The 18147-nt window shown below is 50.3% G+C and overlaps 1 protein-coding gene across 6 annotated transcripts; it reads right to left on the reverse strand.

The window, feature by feature from the left end:
- Nucleotides 1-124: 124 nt before the first annotated feature.
- On the reverse strand, nt 125-17982 carry LOC122830881 (atrial natriuretic peptide receptor 1-like). Of its 6 annotated transcripts, XM_044116625.1 has the most exons (22): nt 16701-17982; nt 15686-16478; nt 12278-12465; nt 10988-11101; nt 9885-10020; nt 5648-5739; nt 5443-5578; nt 5129-5213; nt 4555-4672; nt 4395-4469; nt 4214-4291; nt 4012-4116; nt 3829-3900; nt 3596-3758; nt 3335-3490; nt 3053-3248; nt 2590-2736; nt 2388-2511; nt 1832-1900; nt 1502-1676; nt 1276-1374; nt 125-1144 (listed from the first exon to the last, which is right to left on the reverse strand). In XM_044116625.1, exons 2-22 carry the CDS (start codon nt 16431-16433, stop codon nt 999-1001), a joined length of 3222 nt encoding a protein of 1073 aa, XP_043972560.1. In that variant the 5' UTR covers nt 16434-16478; nt 16701-17982; the 3' UTR covers nt 125-998. The 6 variants fall into 6 exon arrangements, 5 of the variants coding, with proteins under 5 accessions (XP_043972560.1, XP_043972559.1, XP_043972558.1 ...); XM_044116624.1 differs by having other exon boundaries at nt 2388-2736; nt 3053-3303; nt 3390-3490; XM_044116623.1 differs by having other exon boundaries at nt 2388-2736.
- Nucleotides 17983-18147: the final 165 nt, after the last annotated feature.

Consider the following 18147-nt stretch of genomic DNA (forward strand, 5'->3'; position numbering starts at 1 on the left):
CTGTTCTGGTTCTGGTCCGGGACAACAGCTGACCTGCATGCAGAACAGAACCACCGCTGATCTAAATCCTCCTCCTATCAGAAGCACCTCAAGAACGGGTGCTTCAACCTCTGACAGCGAGTTCTACGGAACCGGATCAGTAGAACTCGCTGACCCGGTTCTATTGGTTCTGTTGGAACCAGGTTCTCTAACTCGGGTCCAGTCTCTGGGATTGTGGAAAAACTAGAAAAACTACTGGGATGAAAATTGGGTCGTGGAAAGTCCAGCTTCCTGTGACCCGGTTAGAATTTGAGTGGTGGTTCTGATGGACCAGATGACTCGGCTATGGAGGTCCAAACAGGACCGGATCAATGCAGTCCAACACAAGAATTTATTTGATCTATTTTATATTTTTCTTTATATTTTTATTCTTTTTTTTTACAATTTATTCTAAACTTCCTGAAACAGGTGGAACAACAGGAACCTTTCGGACCTGCTGGGTCAGAACCCGTCTGAAACGCATCTAATATTAGGAGAATAACTGCCAAGCAGGTTTTGGTCTGGTTCTGTAGCTGGTTCTACATGGAGACACAGGTGGGTTCTAAAAGCCTGAACAGAACCGGTCCATCCTAGCTCTCTGCTGCCCCCTGTGGCCGCCCGTCCCCAGGTCATTTCTGTCGTGCGACCACCAGGAGGTGGCAGAGAGCTCCATCTTCAAGAAACACCGGGTCATCAGAACCAGCAGAATCTCGGTTCTGATGGGGAGCAGGAAGATCATCTGCTGCTGGAACTAGAAACCAGGTCAGGAGACAGAATTGGGCCAGGGAAATATGGATTCCTGGTCAGGCTCTGCAGAAAGGTCCTGGTTCGGTCTGTTTTCCTCCTTCGGGTGATGGGGGTGTTTCTCCTCCATCCATCCGACTCCGGTTCTCCTAAAGTTCTGGATTTGACCAGAACCAGACCGACCCTCCATCGGCAGGAAACAACCATCCTCCGCTCCCTCTGTCACCGCTGCGTCCTCATTGGCTGCCGCTCTCCCCCAGCAGCCAATAGGTGGTCATGGTTCCCTTCCCCTTGACGTCGACGGACCCTCGGCGCTCCAGCTGGAAGCAGTTGAACTCCATCAGGACGTCGCGGGTCGCTGCAGACACGTGAATCTTCAGCGCTGCGGATACAAACACAGATGGCTGTAAACACCTGCTACCGGTTCCGGTCCACCTTGGAGGACCTTCTGTTGGGCCAGCAGGGGACGGTACCACTCCAGTCCAATCTCAGGTGTGTCAAGATATGGCTCACCTTCCCCGGTGGACTCCATCCGTGAAGATGTGTTGACGGTGTCGCCGAACAGGCAGTAGCGTGGCATCTTCAGACCCACCACTCCGGCACACACCGGACCTGCAGACAGAGGCGGATCAGAGCCGGTCTGGGCCATGAACAGAAGCGTCTTCTGGTCCCTGTGGGAAACTCCAGCGGTCCGTCCAGGATCAGGTTCTCCATCCCCAACGCCGGTCCAAATCCTCACCGCTGTGAATCCCGATCCTCAGCTCCAGCTGCCGCTCCGGCCGGTGGCGGATCCTGAAGGTTCGGACGGCGGCCAGCAGGGCGAGCGCCATGCGGGCGATCTCCCGGCCGTGCCGCTTCCCGTTTCTCACCGGTAGTCCAGAGACCACCATGTAGGCGTCACCGATGGTCTCCACCTGGGGGCGCCGCAGGACAACGGCACTGTTAGCGGGACAGAAAGTCTGCTGCTTCAGTTTTTTTCTTTATTGTGGCAGGAAATTATCGTTCAGATCCACCGATTCTGATCCCAGCTATTTCAGCCTGTTCTGACCCAAACACCAAGCATTTTCACCTTATAAACATCAAAGTTGTCAATGATGGCATCAAAGCAGGTGTACAGATCGTTGAGGAGAGTCACGACCTGCAGAAACACAGACCTCAGGGTTTAGATTCAGACTAAACATGGAAGAAAGACTGGAGGCATAGTTCAGCTGCTCCAGCCGCAGACAGGGGGAGCTGTTCACAGCTGCAAGGCTTCCCTCTGCTTCTTGTGTTTAAGCTAAGCTAACAGCTTCCCTCTGCTTCTTGTGTTTAAGCTAAACTAACAGATTTCTGTGTTTAAGCTAAGCTAACAGCTTACCTCTGCTTCCTGTATTTAAGCTAAGCTAACAGATTCCTGTGTTTAAGCTAAGCTAACAGCTTACCTCTGCTTCCTGTATTTAAGCTAAGCTAACAGCTTCCCTCTGCTGCCTGTGTTTAAACTAATAGTTTTCTTTTTCTAACAATGTTTATGCTTGGCTAGGTTAAATGTTCCATCATTTTTCCTTAGCTAATGTAAGCTAGGCTAACAGTTCCCCAGAGTTTGCAGCCTTTGCTCTCAGGTAGCATAAGGTTCAGGTGCTGTGGACCTCCATGGGGGAGCTTTCTGCAGACAGGGCGGTGAAACCAACGATGTCACTGAAGTAGATTGTGACCGAGTCGAAGGCTTCAGCTTGAACCGTCTCTCCGCGCTTCAGCTGCTCTGCCACCGAGCTGCAGACAACAACAACTGGGTCAGTACTGACTGTGGTACTACTACAGTGTTGACTGTAGTAGTACTTTAGTGCCCACTGTGGCAGTATCTGGTAGAGCAGGGCCTCTGCCTTGCGTTTCTCCTCATGGTAGGCCTGGGTGCGCTCCTCCACCAGCTCCTCCAGGTTGTTGGCGTATTGCTCCATGCGGGACAGCAGGTTGTCCAGGATGTTGTTCCTGGACTCTCTGGAAGCAGAAAATTGTAAATCTACTTTGCTCTGTCCGATCACTTTAATAAACTTTTGTTTAATTTAACAAGAAATTTCTCTATAGTAGATGTTTATCAGACAACTTTGAAAGAATGTGATAATTTTTTTATTTCCTTAGAACCAACAGCAGAGGGCAGCACTTTATTTCTACTGTTATTGACGTAAACAGGGCTCCAGAGAGAAGGTTTCAGAAGGTTCTGATCCAGAGCAGCTCGGCTCTCTGGTATCAGAACTCACTGCTGGCAAACAAGGAGACTCCACCCCTCTGACCCGGCCCGTGTCTCGGTGCTTACGTGCCATGCTTGCGCAGCAGCAGCCGGATGTGGTTGAAGTCGGGTCTCTCGGTTGGCTCCTCGGTCCAGCAGCGCTGCATCAGCTGGCCCAGCTCGGGTTTGGACTCGTTGGGACTCGGACTCTCTCGATGGTCCTCCGGGTCGACGGTGGGTCGCAGGCAGGGCCACTCACCCAAAATCACCCGGTCCACGATCTCTGCTGGGACATCGGGATGCTCAGGAGACGCCTGGATCCGGAATGAAGCGGGACCCTGCGGACCCAAAGGTAAAGCTGTGGTTTACCTTTAGGACTCAGCAGCGCCCCCTCCAGGTAGAAGGCTCCTCGGCGCAGCGCCACCTCCTGCAGGATGATCCCGAAGCTGTACACGTCTCCTTTCTGCGTTCCCTGAGGAGGCGGAGATTCCATCCGGAGCAGCTCTGGAGCCACCCACAGCTTGTCTGCACAAAACCCAGAGAAAGGTCAGCTCGTCTTTTATTTTGGCGAGGTTTGCCCCGTGCCCTTTCTATAGCCATCGGTAGTGACGAAGAAGACGGAGGACTCACGGGCGTAGTAGGCGTGAGCATCGCTGCCGCAGTCCGGGTCAGATCGGAAGCTGGTCAGGCCATAATCGGTGATCTTGAGGACAAAGCGTTTGTCCACGACACAGTTAGACGACTTGAGTTTACCGTGAGAGACGATGACACTGTTGTGAAGGAAAACCATTCCCTGAGGACAAAGATGGGGACTGAGTGTTTGTCCCACCTGGAGACCAGGCGGTACACAGGAAGAGGCTCACTTTCACAATGTCGTTGATGAGCGAATACTTGAACATCCAGTCCAGGTTTATGCTGTCGTTCTCCAGGATGTCCTGTGTGGGGGACATGTGACCTTGAAAAGTTAAATAATATTCGCATTCCTTTAAAGGCGGCTTTAGTTAGTGAGGACATGTTGGGACAGGGGGACGGCCAAGTGCGCGTACCTGCAGGCTGCCTCTGGGACAGTACTCGGTGACGATACAGATGTTCGGTGGGTCGATGCACGCCCCGATGAACCGGGTCAGGTGTTCATTTTGGACGTCTCTCATCTGAACAGAAACATATCTGAGTCAGTTCAGTTCTCTAGGTCCAACAGAACCAGAACTGCCATTAGGGAACATCTTCAGATGATCTGGACAGACTCACATGTTTAAGTTCAAAAAGAACCTTCCTGTTCAGCTCAATCCGCTTCCTGTTGGAGTATTTGATTGCCACGATGTTCCCCTGCAAGGGAGAACAGACGAGAACACTGAGGGAACACCAAAGGAGCGCTGAGGGAATGGCGAGGATGATGAAGGCCACCCTCCTCTCACCTGGCCAGACTCACCTTGCAGTAGCCAGTCTTGGCGAACACCTGCAGGTTTCCGTCTCCGGTCATCAGAGATCCGTAGTTGGAGCCTCTCTATGGAGCAAAGAGCTCATTAGGAGGAAGTGGAATGACGGTGAACTTCCTGTTCTGCTGACTGGGCGACGGTTCCGGAGCTCACCAGAGACAGGGTGACCCGGCTGCCGCTCCGCAGAACCTTCTCCATGCTGCTCATGTGCAGATCTTCCCATGAGATTCGCCATAGCTGAGCCGCCAGCTCCCGCTCCAGCCTCAGCCTCCTGCAGAACCAGAACCGGGTCGGAACCACGGGTCAGAACCGCAGAGGGTTCTGGAGTTAACCCTGGTTGAAACCAGTTTGAATCAGCTAACCCAGGTAGAGCCGGGTTTCTGCAAGGTCGGATCAGTTCAGTGAGAACCAAACCTGAACCAGACCGAAATAGAACCAAACATGGAACCGGTCCAAATCAAGAACCAACCCTGACTCGTCTGGACTCAAACTGGGTTATGTAGGATCCAAAACCTGGAAAGCAGTTAAACCTGGACCAGAACCAAAGAGTCCAGCTGGTCCAGAACTTTACAGGTCCAAATAAATCCTGTGACCCATCATCAACCAGAACCTGGACAATGTCCTTAAACCCGCCATCAGAACCAGTTTGAAACTGGTTTAAGAGGAGCTAGTTTTGAACGATGAAACAATCCGGTTCTGGTTCTGCTCAGTGAAGGTGACCTCTGACCTGTAGATGAAGATGGCCACAGCGGTCGTCATGGTGATGAGGAAGCAGACCAGGATGGATGCCATCTGGTGGACGGTGATGGTTCCTGTGGGATGAAACACATTCCCAGTTCAGGTTCTGATCCAGACCATTCCAAACGGACCAGAACCAGGTCCCGGGTCAGAACTCAGGTCTGGAGAACCTCTGGTTCTGACAGAGCCAGATGTTGGACCGGTGGAATACAGGTCAGTGAGTTCTGTTCTGGTTCTGTTCTGGTTGCGTTTGGACCCAGTTTGGACCCGGGTTCTGATCCAGTCTCGGCCCTGTCCACTGACTTGTGAGGCACTTTGGGTTGTCGCTCTTCAGGCCGCAGAAGGGAACGTCCAGAGGCCTGGTTCCGCCCAGCCAGAACCGGGCCGACCCGGGTACCTTGGTCAGGTTCTGCTCTGAGCTGCGGTAGGTCAGAACCACCTGTAGGGGAACAGAACCGGGTCAGAGCTGGAAAGAGTGCAGTTCTGTTGAAGGGTTCTGGTTCTGTACCCGGTAGGCGCTGCGGTTGGAGTCCCAGTCCCACAGGGCGTAGTCCATCTCCCGGTCCCCGTTTACGTCCAACTGGACCGGACCTGCCACACCTGGGGACGGACAGAACCGCAGGTCAGGTTCTGGAACCGGCAGGTCCAACTCAACCGGACCACTACAGTCACTTGGTTCTGCTCTGCATCCAGAACCAGAACCAAACATTGAGAAGCAGCAGTCAGCTTCTAAGCACCACAGCTCTGGACCAAACTGAAAACCCAAAACCCTGAGATCCTTTAAATCCAGAGCAGATTACCAATGGATCATTGATTAATCTGGTCTGGATCCAAGCGGGTCATTACTGCTCTCTGCTCTGCCACGAAAATGCTGAATTGTTCCGGGTCGATAAACTGGACCCAGCTGGAGCAATCAGAATAATAATAATGTCTTTACAGAGCTGATAATAGGTTCTGGTTCTGAAGGAAGAACCTCCAAATTGTTTCTGGTATATTCTGCTGCTTGACTCAGACAGGAGTTGTCTCCGGTTAATTACAGCTGATTACTGGGTCCATCAGAAGCAAGACTGCAGGTCGCCATGGCAACAGGATATATTAGTCGTGGTTTTGGACTGTGGGAGGAAGCTGGAGAACCCGGAAAGAACCCACCATGGACAGGGAGAACATACAGACAGACTCTGGGCTGGGAATCAAACCCAAGACCTTCTTGCTGCAAGGCAACAGCTCTACCAACTGCTCCACTGTGCAGCCCGAGATAAAACAAAAACATCCTGGATTGGTTCCGGTCCAGTTCTGGACCAGGATCACTGTTCATGCTGAACTGGTTTCCCTCCTGCTGCAGAGGCCAAACGGTCAGAACCACCAGGTTCTGGATGGAACCTTCTGGACCCGTTTTTTTCTCTGCTTCCAGGCAGCTGGGATTTTTTCCTAACACTCAATTTATTCCGGGCCGAGTAAGAACCAGAACACCTAACTTCTGGTTCAGTACACAACGCCCAGGACCGTCCAGAACCATCAGGTGGATCTTGGTGTTCCTCAGGGATCAGACCGATGCAGCTCACCTGAGAGCCTGCAGGGGGCAGCAGAGGCCAAGCTGCAGCGATCCAAGCAGCAGAACCGGCCCGAAGTTTTCTCAGAGTTGTAGAGCTGTTGATCCGAACCACGCTGACACAACCCAAGACCGGACCCAGTAGAGTCACCAGGACGGGTTCGGACTGCCGTTGGTAAAGTTACACAGTCAAAACTCCAGTAATTTGGTCATTTAGCCCGTCATACGAGGGAAAATGGAGGTTCGTTTTTCAGTCATATTGTCTCCTTTTTGTTCAGTCATTACTAAAAGTACCGACTAAATATTAAGAATATTAAGGTTCAAAATAAATATTTACCTTGCTAATTAAATATGTAGTGTGAAACTTATTGTAGCTATTTCGTTGGAGCTAAATATTTAGCTATCCCCAAGGGTATCTAGCTCCGAGCTACACAGTTAGCTCCCAGCTAGTTAAAGAGATTGGACATTTTACTTCAGTTGGTTAAATAAACTGTGAAATTTATTTATGTGATGAAAGTATGTTTCTGCAAAACAAGTACCTGAAAAGTGGATTAACTTTGGATGGAACGGCTTCAAAGACGATAAAGTATGGAAATTGAGTGGAGAATGAAGATGGAGATAAATGTCCGAGCAGAAACTAAAACAACCTCTTTTGGACCGAACCAGAACTGTTCTGTTCAGCCATGCCATCAAACAGAACGTTCTGCAGGATAGAAAAGATTGTACAAGTAAACAATAGAAGGATTTATTCCTATGACTAATTATTTATTAGTCTAGCTATTTAGACTAATAAATATTGGCAAGAGAATATTACCAATTAGTCCATAATTGATAATTCCCAAATTTGACTTTCAAAAGTAAAACTGCGTACTAATTTAAAACAAACAAGTTTTATGGTGCTGCGAGTAAAATTATGGAATAATTTGGATTAAGATTTGAAAATTATTTATAATACTTTATAAGTCATTTTGACCCGTTGCAGATGACTGGAACCGGCTGGAGAGCAGCAGGAAGATGGCTGCTCGCTAACGACTAGCATTGGTTTTAGCTGTTGTCAACATAAGGCGCTAAATCTTAAATAAGTAAAAACAATAGCAAGGGAGAGGAAAGTGGTTCATTCTAACATGGAGATGTGATGTGAAATTTGTTTACGTGATCTAAACACCAACCTAAACAGGTGTTGAAATCAGCCAATCAGCCACCGCTCAGTTAGCATGGCTAATGGCAGCGGTAGCTTATCTACCACAGTGATCACTTATTAATAATTGCAAAATAAATATGAAGTCTGAAAACATTAAACGGTCTGAATATTCTGGGAAACGTTTAAGTGTTTTTGGATGTTGAATTTTGAAACATGAAGCTTGTTGCTGCAGACCGAGAGAACGAATCCGTCCGTCTGCAGGTTCCATTTGCCCAGCGGTTCACCGCAGCAGGAAAACAATCGTCTTCTCACCCTCCAGACGCAAACAATAACATGCTTTCTGAGTATATAAAAAGATTATATATGGAGTGAATTAAAGTTGAAATTAATTATCTGAATAAACTAACTGTAACTTTATTAACCTTCATGTTTTCTCATAGATAAATGACCAAATTGATTTCAGTTTATTTCCCATAATGCTCGGTGTTTCTGTGAGCCGCAGGACCAAAGTCCATGTTGAGTCTGGAGTCACCTGGTCTCAGGTAAACGGCCCCATGAGGTCCAGGTGTTCCTGGAAGTGATGCGCTGCTTTCCAGGAATGAAGAGAAAAAAACAAGGTCATGTAAAGGTCAGCCGGGGGCGGAGCTCACCTGGACTCACCTGGGGTCCAGTCTCTTGATCGGTTCTGAGTCAGAACCAGAACCACAGAGGAAGAAACACCAACAGAACCCAGAAATGGGTCGGGTTCTGATGGGTCATCGTCTCCAGCTCCATCTGACCTCTGATGCTCCCAGTCCATTTGGATCCAATCGACCAGAACCAGGACCCAGTTCTGGAGCAGCTCATCATGGAGAACCTGGGAAGCTGCGACTGGACTGCGGGGTCATGCGGAGCGGTCTGTGTAGTCATGATGCTACAGGAGGTCAAACTGACGTTCTCCAGTTCTCTGCTCTTACTTCAGCTGTTTTTGTTCCTCAGTTACCTTTCAGACGCTCCACCTGGTCTGGCCTTCTGATTGGCTGACTTCTTCCTGAAGGAGGGGCATCAGCTGACATGATGCTGCCATCACCTGATGGTGTTTTCTCTCCTGCTGTTTGTTTTTTAGTTTAATGAACATAGAAAATAATCCCACATCAGTTCTTCTGCTCTACCTTCTCAAACCTCCAGACAGCTGCTGGTGCTGAGCCCGGTTCTGATTCTGCTGCAGGTTTCTTCCTGTTAAATTGTTTTTTCCTCTCCATGGTCGCCTCATGCATGCTTGGTTTGAAGGAGTCAACGACTCGATGCTGCTGGTTTCCTCAGACAGAAACCATTAAAGGGCCAGTATCACGCTTTCCAGTCGCTTGGTTCCACAGTAACTTTGTAAAGAACTTTGACTTCCTGTTTTAACTCCTTCAAATTCTGAAACTCCGCCTCCAGAAAATCAGCATGGCTGCTCTATTAACCCTTTAGTGTTTTTACCAGCGTTGCTCTGATCAGCTGTTTCGGATCAGAACCAACAGCAAAACCAGGTTGGTTCTGGCAGGAAGGTTTTAGTGGACGGACCACTGTGCTCAATGAATCAGGCAGAACGTTATGAGCAGTGACAGGTGGAGCAACTGCAGCAACTGCAGCTTGAACCAAGCCAGGAGCGTGATGAAGATGGTGATAACCCAAACAGGAAGCAAACAACATGCACAGGAAATGCAAAATCTGAGCCAAACCTTTCACAATAAGAGACAGATGAGGTGCATTTTGATTATCCAACAGCAGAACCTGGATGGTTTGTTCTCAGACCCAGAGCTAAATCAGCTGTTTGGATCTGAGAACAACCTGCAGACTCCCAAACAACAAGTTCCATAGAATCCCAGTGTGCCGAGGACAGAGCCCTGAGGAACACCAGACTGCTTCGGCTGGAACAACGCATCCAGAGGGTAGATGACAGACCCAGCAGTTTTCTACCTGCACCACAGAGTGGTGACCTTCCTGACCTCTGACCTCTGACACTGAAAGAAGATCAGGCAGGAATCGGATATGAATCGATCAGGAATCAATCGGGAATCTCTGGTCACGCACCAGTAAAGGTTCGGTTCCACATCTTGGCGGTGATGTTTCTCCCCGGCGGTCTGGCCCCTGAAGCCGCCATAGTTTCATTCAGAGCGCGGGCGTAAATCATGAGGCCGTCATAAAACCCTGCGGCGATGATGTTCATCTGTAAAACAGGAACAGGAAGTCAGTCCTGACCCGGTCCCGGTTCCGGACACCCAATACTAGGATTGTTATTCCTGCCGGAGCCATGTTGGACGATTCATTCAGGAAGAGGAAACTGGGAGATGGGACCCATCTAGGTTCTGGTTCCTGATGAGTCATGGTGGCTGCAGCCGGGTTCATCTAGGATCCAGAACCACCAACCGACCCAAAAACGGTTCTGTTTGTGGGTTTTATAGAGATCCAGATAGTAGCCGCCTGGATTTCAGGGATTGTTGCTTTTGGAGCTAAAATCCGGTTACACAGCGACCCAGCCAATCAGACGGGAGCAGAAAGTGTTGCTATGACCACCAGTCGGAAAGCGGTTCCGCCCCCAGAACCATCAGAACCTCTGTCTACTTCAGCAGCAGCAGCTTTCAGCTTCCTGAAGACTGTTGGCTGCTGCTGTCCTGAAGGATCACGTTTCTCTGCAGCTAACCGCATTAGCTAACCGCATTAGCTAACTGCATTAGCTAACCCTCTGCTGCTGATTAACGACCTGCAACCGCAGCTGCTGTGACTGTTAGAGCCAGCAGCAAGGAAACACAGCAGGACGCCTGGATCAGGAGCAGGATGCAGCGTTCCTCATGGATCATCTCCAAAACTGCGGATGACATCATCGGCGGTGGTCGCCGTGTCCGTCACCATTTGATCGATGGCATCATCGGCTCAGACACATTAAGTTGGAACCTAATTACGTCACTTCCTCCATATCTGTCCAATTAGAGCAGCAAGAGGCCATGCTGATTGATGACACCTATGAACTGTCTCCATGGCAACCAAGACCACCAAGCAGAAAGCCTTTGCTGGTTCTGATCGGATCCAACAGAACCGGAGTCAGAGTGAGGATCAGATGCTTCATCCATTAGCATCCAATGAATCCATCCATCATCCATCATCATCCAGCCATCCATCATCCATCCAATCAGTACCAGAGAGTCGTCCATGCTGTAGTTAAACCAGTTCCTGGCATCCATCTTGAGGTTGGAGACAAACTGCTGGTAGGCGGAGCTCTGAGGCTCCTGATAGGTCAGAAACTTCACAACCTGAGGAGAGGAAGAGACAGTTAGGATGAATGATTGATGGATGGATGGTTAATGGATGGATGGATGGATGATGGTTGGATGATGGTCGGATGATGGATGGAAGATGGTTGGATGATGGTTGGTTGGATGATGGATGGATGGTTGGATGGATGATGGTTGGATGGATGATGGATGGATGATGGTTGGCTGGATGATAGATGGATGGATGGTTGGATGGATGATGGTTGGATGGATGATGGATGGATGGATGATGGTTAGATGATGTTGGATGATGGATGGATGATGGTTGGATGATGGATGGATGATGGTTGGATGGATGATGGATGGATGGATGGATGATGGTTGGATGATGGTTAGATGGATGGATGGTTGGATGATGGTCGGATGATTGATGGATGGATGGTTGGATGGATGATGGATGGATGGATGATGGATGGATGATAGATGGATGGATGGTTGGATGGATGATGGATGGATGGATGATGGATGGATGGATGGATGATGGTTGGATGATGGATGGATGGATGGATGGATGATGGTTAGATGATGGTTGGATGATGGATGGATGATGGTTGGATGGATGATGGATGGATGGATAGATGATGGTTGGATGATGGTTGGATGGATGGATGATGGTTGGATGATGGTTGGATGGATGATAGTTGGATGATGGTTGGATGGATGGATGGATGATGGTTGGATGGATGGTCGGATGATGGATGGATGATGGTTGGATGATGGATGGATGGATGGATGATGGATGGTCGGATGATGGTTGGATGATGGATGGATGGATGGATGGATGGATGGATGGATGATGGATGGATGATGGATGGATGGATGATGGTTGGATGGATGATGGATGGTTGGATGGATGGTCGGATGATGGATGGATGGATGGATGGTCGGATGATGATTGGATGATGGATGGATGATGGATGGATGGATGATGGATGGATGATGGATGGATGGATGATGGTTGGATGGATGATGGATGGTTGGAACTGCACGAACTGGACCAGAACAGTCCATGTTTTCTTGGTTCCAGGTTCAGCTGGTTCCAACCGGCCCGGTTCCGACCCGGTTCTGACTGGCCGCCGGCAGGAGAACGTTTCCTGCTTCCTCTGGTCAGGTGGAGGCCCGGCCTGCTGCCGATTGGTGGAGAGCAGCTGTCACCTGGAAGGCCTCCTTGGCTGCAGCATCGTCTTCGTCGCCTCGTTGCCACGGCGACCGGCTTCCGGATCTCAGGCTGTCGGCGAACAGGTCGATGAAGAGGAAGACGTACTCTTGGTGAGGAAGGTCGGCCCGCCAGAAGTGGACCAGCAGCTTCCTGAAGACGTCAGCGGAGCAGCAGACGAACATCACTGGAGGAGGAAGAGGAGAAGGAGGAAGCTGCTGACACGGAGCCTTAACCGACCAGAACCAGAACCATCTGGTTCAGGACCTATTGATCCAACCAAGATCAACAGTTGCTGCTCTGATTATCGATTATCAAGAACATACACCGGGGAATTAACAGATCGTCTGTAAATACATCTATAGATGTTTAGATCTAGATGTGTTCAAGGCCTCATGGAGCTGAAACCAGATTGTTTATTTTCTAGAACCAATCAAGTTCTGGAATACCTGCAGCTGAGCAGGTTCTGCTGTCAGCCGCAGCCACACACACACAGGACACACACACACTCGCCCCAGAGCAGCAGCAGGTAACCAGGTGATGGAGGAGTTCGGACCGGTCCCTGGGTCTTTCCTCAGGGTCAGAACCAATCAGAACTCTTCTCGGCCCGGTCGGCCATGTTTGGGAACGGAAGAGAGGGACGAGGTAAAATTAGGCCGCTCGTGTTTAACAGGAAATTCCTGCTGATCTGATACGGCAGCGGAGCGGCGGGTCGCTGACCCGGGTTAATAAATGTCCAGCCGTTTGTCGCTGCCAGATTCCAGGTTTCTCCAGATAAACATGATGGAAAACATAAAACCAGGACAAACGTCAGGATTTTACTGGAGAGAACGATTCTGTGTTGAACCCAACAACCGGACGGGTCCAGACCCGGATTGGTCACAGTTCCCATTGTTCTCACTGCTCTCATGTTCTCAGCTCATCCATCCATCATCCATCCATCCATCATCCATCCAACCATCATCCATCCAACCATCATCCATCCATCTATCATCCATCCAACCATCATCCATCCATCATCCATCCAACCATCATCCATCCATCATCCATCCAACCATCATCCATCCAACCATCATCCATCCAACCATCATCCATCCATCCATCATCCATCCAACCATCATCCATCCAACCATCATCCATCCATCATCCATCCAACCATCATCCATCCATCCATCATCCATCCAACCATCATCCATCCATCCATCATCCATCCAACCATCATCCATCCAACCATCATCCATCATCCATCCAACCATCATCCAACCATCCATCATCGATCCAACCATCATCCAACCATCATCCATCCATCCATCATCCATCCAACCATCATCCATCATCCATCCAACCATCATCCATCCAACCATCATCCATCCAACCATCATCCATCCATCCATCATCAATCATCCATCCATCTATCATCCATCCAACCATCATCCATCCATCATCCATCCAACCATCATCCATCCATCATCCATCCATCCATCATTCATCCAACCATCATCCATCTATCATCCAACCATCCATCCATCCATCATCCATCCATCACCCAACCATCATCCATCCAACCATCATCCATCCATCATCCATCCATCCATCATTCATCCAACCATCATCCATATATCATCCAACCATCCATCCATCCATCATCCATCCAACCATCATCCATCAATCCAACCATCATCCATCCATCTATCATCCAACCATCCATCATCCATCCATCACCCAACCATCATCCATCCAACCATCATCCATCCATCCATCATCCATCATTCATCCATCCATCCATCCATCATCCATCCATCCATCATCCATCAATCATCCATCCAACCATCATCCATCTATCATCCAACCATCCATCCATCATTCATCCATCCATCCATCATCCATCCAACCATCCATCCAACCATCATCCATCCATCATCCAACCATCATCCATCTATCATCCAACCATCCATCCATCATCCATCCAACCATCATCCATCCATCCATCATCCATCCATCCAACCATCATCCAACCATCCATCATCCATCCATCCATCATCCATCCAACCATCATCCATCCATCATCCATCCATCCATCCAACCATCCATCCAACCATCCATCCAACCATCCATCCATCCTTCCATCCATCCATCCATCATCCATCCATCCATCCAACCATCCATCCAACCATCCATCCAACCATCATCCAACCATCATCCATCCATCATCCATCCATCCATCCATCCATCCATGCATCCATCATCAAGTTTGTATCAGACTCAGGGATCCCTGCTGCTGTGTGAATCCGGATCATCCGAACCGGAGCCGTTATCGGGAGCGGCTGAGAGCGACGATCGATCCAGATTTCATTTGTTGTTTTTGGCTTTAAATTGAAAACCTCCATTCTGCCCAAAACGAGAAAGAGAAGAGTTGGAGCAAAAGCTGTGGGGATCGACTCGGTTCTGAACCACAACGTTTCCTAGAGCTGGGAATGGACGCCTTGCAGATAATCCTGGTGTTCTGCAGAGTGTTTCTAATCCTGAAGTGTTTCTGTCGGCTTCATGTGGACGCAGCCTCACAGAGGATTCGGATGTGGATTGCTGATTGGTGTTCGGGTCGGAGCGTCTGCACTCTGCTGGGAAAATGATTCTTTTGCTTCTTGATTTCCAGACATAAAAATGTTCCTGATCATCTGTAACCCGGTTCAACCCGGACTGCAGTGTTCTGGTTGGTTCCTGAAGTGGACCCGGAGAACTTTCCAGAGGAACGGCTCAGTTCTCCAGGAACTGGGCCGACCCAGCAGCTTCCTGCTGGGTCGGCTTCTCTGCAGCTGTAATGTTTCCACTCAGCAGACGCATTGATCTGGATCGCATTTCCTGCCTCAGCAGCAGGGGGGGGATGGGCCTACGGAGCCGGTCGGATCAGGATGCAGAACCGGACCAGAACCAGCTCAGGCCTCAGAGCTCAGAGGCCTCACCCTTCCGGGCGTCCCTGGGTCCTTCACAGGAAGTCACAGTGGTTCTGCGGTTCACCTATGGTCAGGATGATGGATCCAACAGAACCTGGACCAGAACCAACTCTGCTCAGATTCAGAACAGAACTTCGCAAGGCTCGAATATGAGGGTAGGGTCAAAGTTCAAAATGATGCTGATGGTTTATCAACAGAAATGGTTCAGGTGATTCCAAACAACTTCCTGTAAGCCTTCACAATAAAAGCCACTAATTAGAGATCCATCGGCTCTGCTTCCAGAACCGGATGAATGAAGGAAAACCAGGGAAAGTTCTGTTGGTCTTTGAATCAGACCTGGAAAACAGCAGAACCGGGCCAGGATCACAGCAGAACCGGGTCGGCCTCCCTCTATGGAACCACCTGGCTGTGGCTCAGGTCATGTGACCTGTGGTGGGAACAGGAAGTGGGACTCACCGCGGCCGCTGTTCTGGATGTCGGCGAGGATCTGCGCGAAGTCGATCTCTTTCTCCTCGAACACGCTGTGATGGGTGCTGATGTTGGACGCCTTCAGCTCCTCATACAAACCCTCGATGGCGAAGTAGCATGGCCGGTCGTCATACTTGTGGTCGCTGAACACCAGCGCCACGTGTTCCCTCCACTCGGACTCCAGGCAGACCTGCAGGCCGAACCGGCCCAGCTTCTTGTGGGTGGGGCCCGTGTTGGTGATTGAGGGGTATACGCCGTTGTAGAACGCCACGGCCATGGCTCCCGCCGTGATCATGGGCACGTCCCAGTGGGCGGTGAACAGGCCGACCGGCGCAGCGGCGTAGGAGCAGCCGGGGCCGATGAACGCCCACGGGTCGCGGGCCAGCTTCAAGTCCACCGCCGCCAGCGAAGCCACTGACTCGGAGCAGATCCCGTTCCTGTCCTCACTGCTGTTGAAGACGTAGCTGAGGCGGTGGTCGGGCAGCAGGGTCGGGTCAGAGTTGATGGTTCTGACGGCCCGCTCCACGGCGGGTCCAACCCGAGGCCAGGCCCAGGGGTACCGGGCGTTCTGAGGGAGGATAACCGCCAGTGTGATGTTCTGCCTCGGGCGCCGTCTCTCCTGGTCCCTGGCGTGGCGCCGCCTCAACCCGGGCCGCCCAGGCTCACGCCCGCCGGACAGGTCCAACAGAACCAGCAGAACCATCAGAAGAGTCCCTGCCTCCTTCCTCCAGAACATTTCTGTGTATTGGGTCGTCTTGGTTCAGATCGGGTCAATCAGAACCTGCAAAGAACAAAACACTGTAACCAACGATGTTGGGTCAACCCAGAGTTGACCCAACAGAACATCCATTGTTGTTGGTGAACTGTGAACATGAACCGGTTCAATTTGAACCTCATGAACATTCCCGGGCTGAGCCAGGAAATCCTCCCTGCCTCGGTCCAGGCGCGTGTCGTTTGGCTCCGTACCGCCCGGTTCCACAACACGCTGAACACCTGCTCCTACCTGAGCTGCTCTCGGCTCTTTTCATCGTGATCAACAGAAAAACTGACAAAGTATCCAGAGAAGATCCTGCAGGAAACTTCCGTCTTTCTCAGGTGAGTTCACTGGTCAGACACCGGGGCTCCTCAGCGGTGCGGTCCGCGCACGGCCACAGGCGGAGGGAGCAGATGGAGGAGCTGGTGCCGGAGGAGGAAAAGCTGCTGGACTGACCGAAGGGAGGAGGCTTGAGAGAGAGAGAAGGAGGGGAGTCGATGACTCCGGAAGGGCGGATCAGCAGCTGCTGCCCTGACCTCCATGGGGGAGGAAGAGCTCCCCCTGCTGGGCAGAACCAGGAACACAGCAGCAGGACCAGAGGATGGACGGATCCTGCAGAACTTTTCAAAACTTTTGAACAATGAAGACCAACATGAAAACCTCAGGAATCAGGATTTTTCTGACCCGGATGGTTCCTCCTGCTCCATGTGCCGGTTCGGTCGGACCTCGAGTTTCTGAAGTTACTCCCAGGTCGGGCCGGTTCCGAATGCAGAACCAGGTCTCGGCCAGCCGAACTTTGACCGGATCAGAACCTCAGCCCCAGGAAGTAGACCTGGACACACCAGCTGATTTGCATGATGTCACTTCCTGTCTGTGTGCCAGTGAAGATCAGCTGATTGGCTGCACAGGCAGGAAGTCACCACCACATCACTTCCTCCTCCCAGGAAGCTGAACCCAGTTGGAACCAGAACCTGGTCCTGGTTGCAGGCAGACAGAAGGAGCTTCATCCTTCCTCAGATAAGGAAGAGGAGTACTGAAGTTTATTTCTTAACCACAGGAAGGAAGCGGTTTCAAAATAAGTCCATTTTCTGAACTTCCAGAACCTGTTTGGATTCCCAACAGCAGAAGGTTCTGCTGAATCGGGCCTGAGGTGGTTCTGATGCAGCAGCTGCAGGGAGGCAGCAGGTCAGGCGAACTACTGAGCGTGTTTCTGTGTGTGTCTAACGGCGGTGTTCCTCTGTGGGAGGTCTGGTTAAAGATGGCTGCTGGTGGCGCTTCCTGGAGAGGTGGAGCTTCTTCAGAAAAATTAGCATGGTGGCTATAATCTGATATTAACCCCTGCTGATCCAGCAGAGGATTAAGGCCCTGTCCCAATGCTCAGCGCCCTGCGGCCCCTATGAAGTGTGGCTCAGTCAAAGTCACATCAGGGTTCAGGGTTCAGGGTTGGGACAGAACGGGCCTGGGTCGTAACTTCACAGCCAAAATGGTGGACTGGTCACTGTTTAGCATCCTGCTGCTAAAACGTACAACTACAACAAAACAGTTTATTTAAAATGTACAGTAAAGGTATTTTTGTTGGAGATATTTGTTCTGTTATGACTTGTTGAATACAGAAAATTCATTATAATCACTCATGTTCAGCAAAACAAAAATTATTTCAATACTTTACTTTTGAAAACTGATTTCATTCTATTTT

The sequence above is a fragment of the Gambusia affinis genome, linkage group LG05 (genome assembly GCF_019740435.1).
Source record: "Gambusia affinis linkage group LG05, SWU_Gaff_1.0, whole genome shotgun sequence".
Taxonomy (NCBI): Eukaryota; Metazoa; Chordata; class Actinopteri; order Cyprinodontiformes; family Poeciliidae; genus Gambusia; species Gambusia affinis.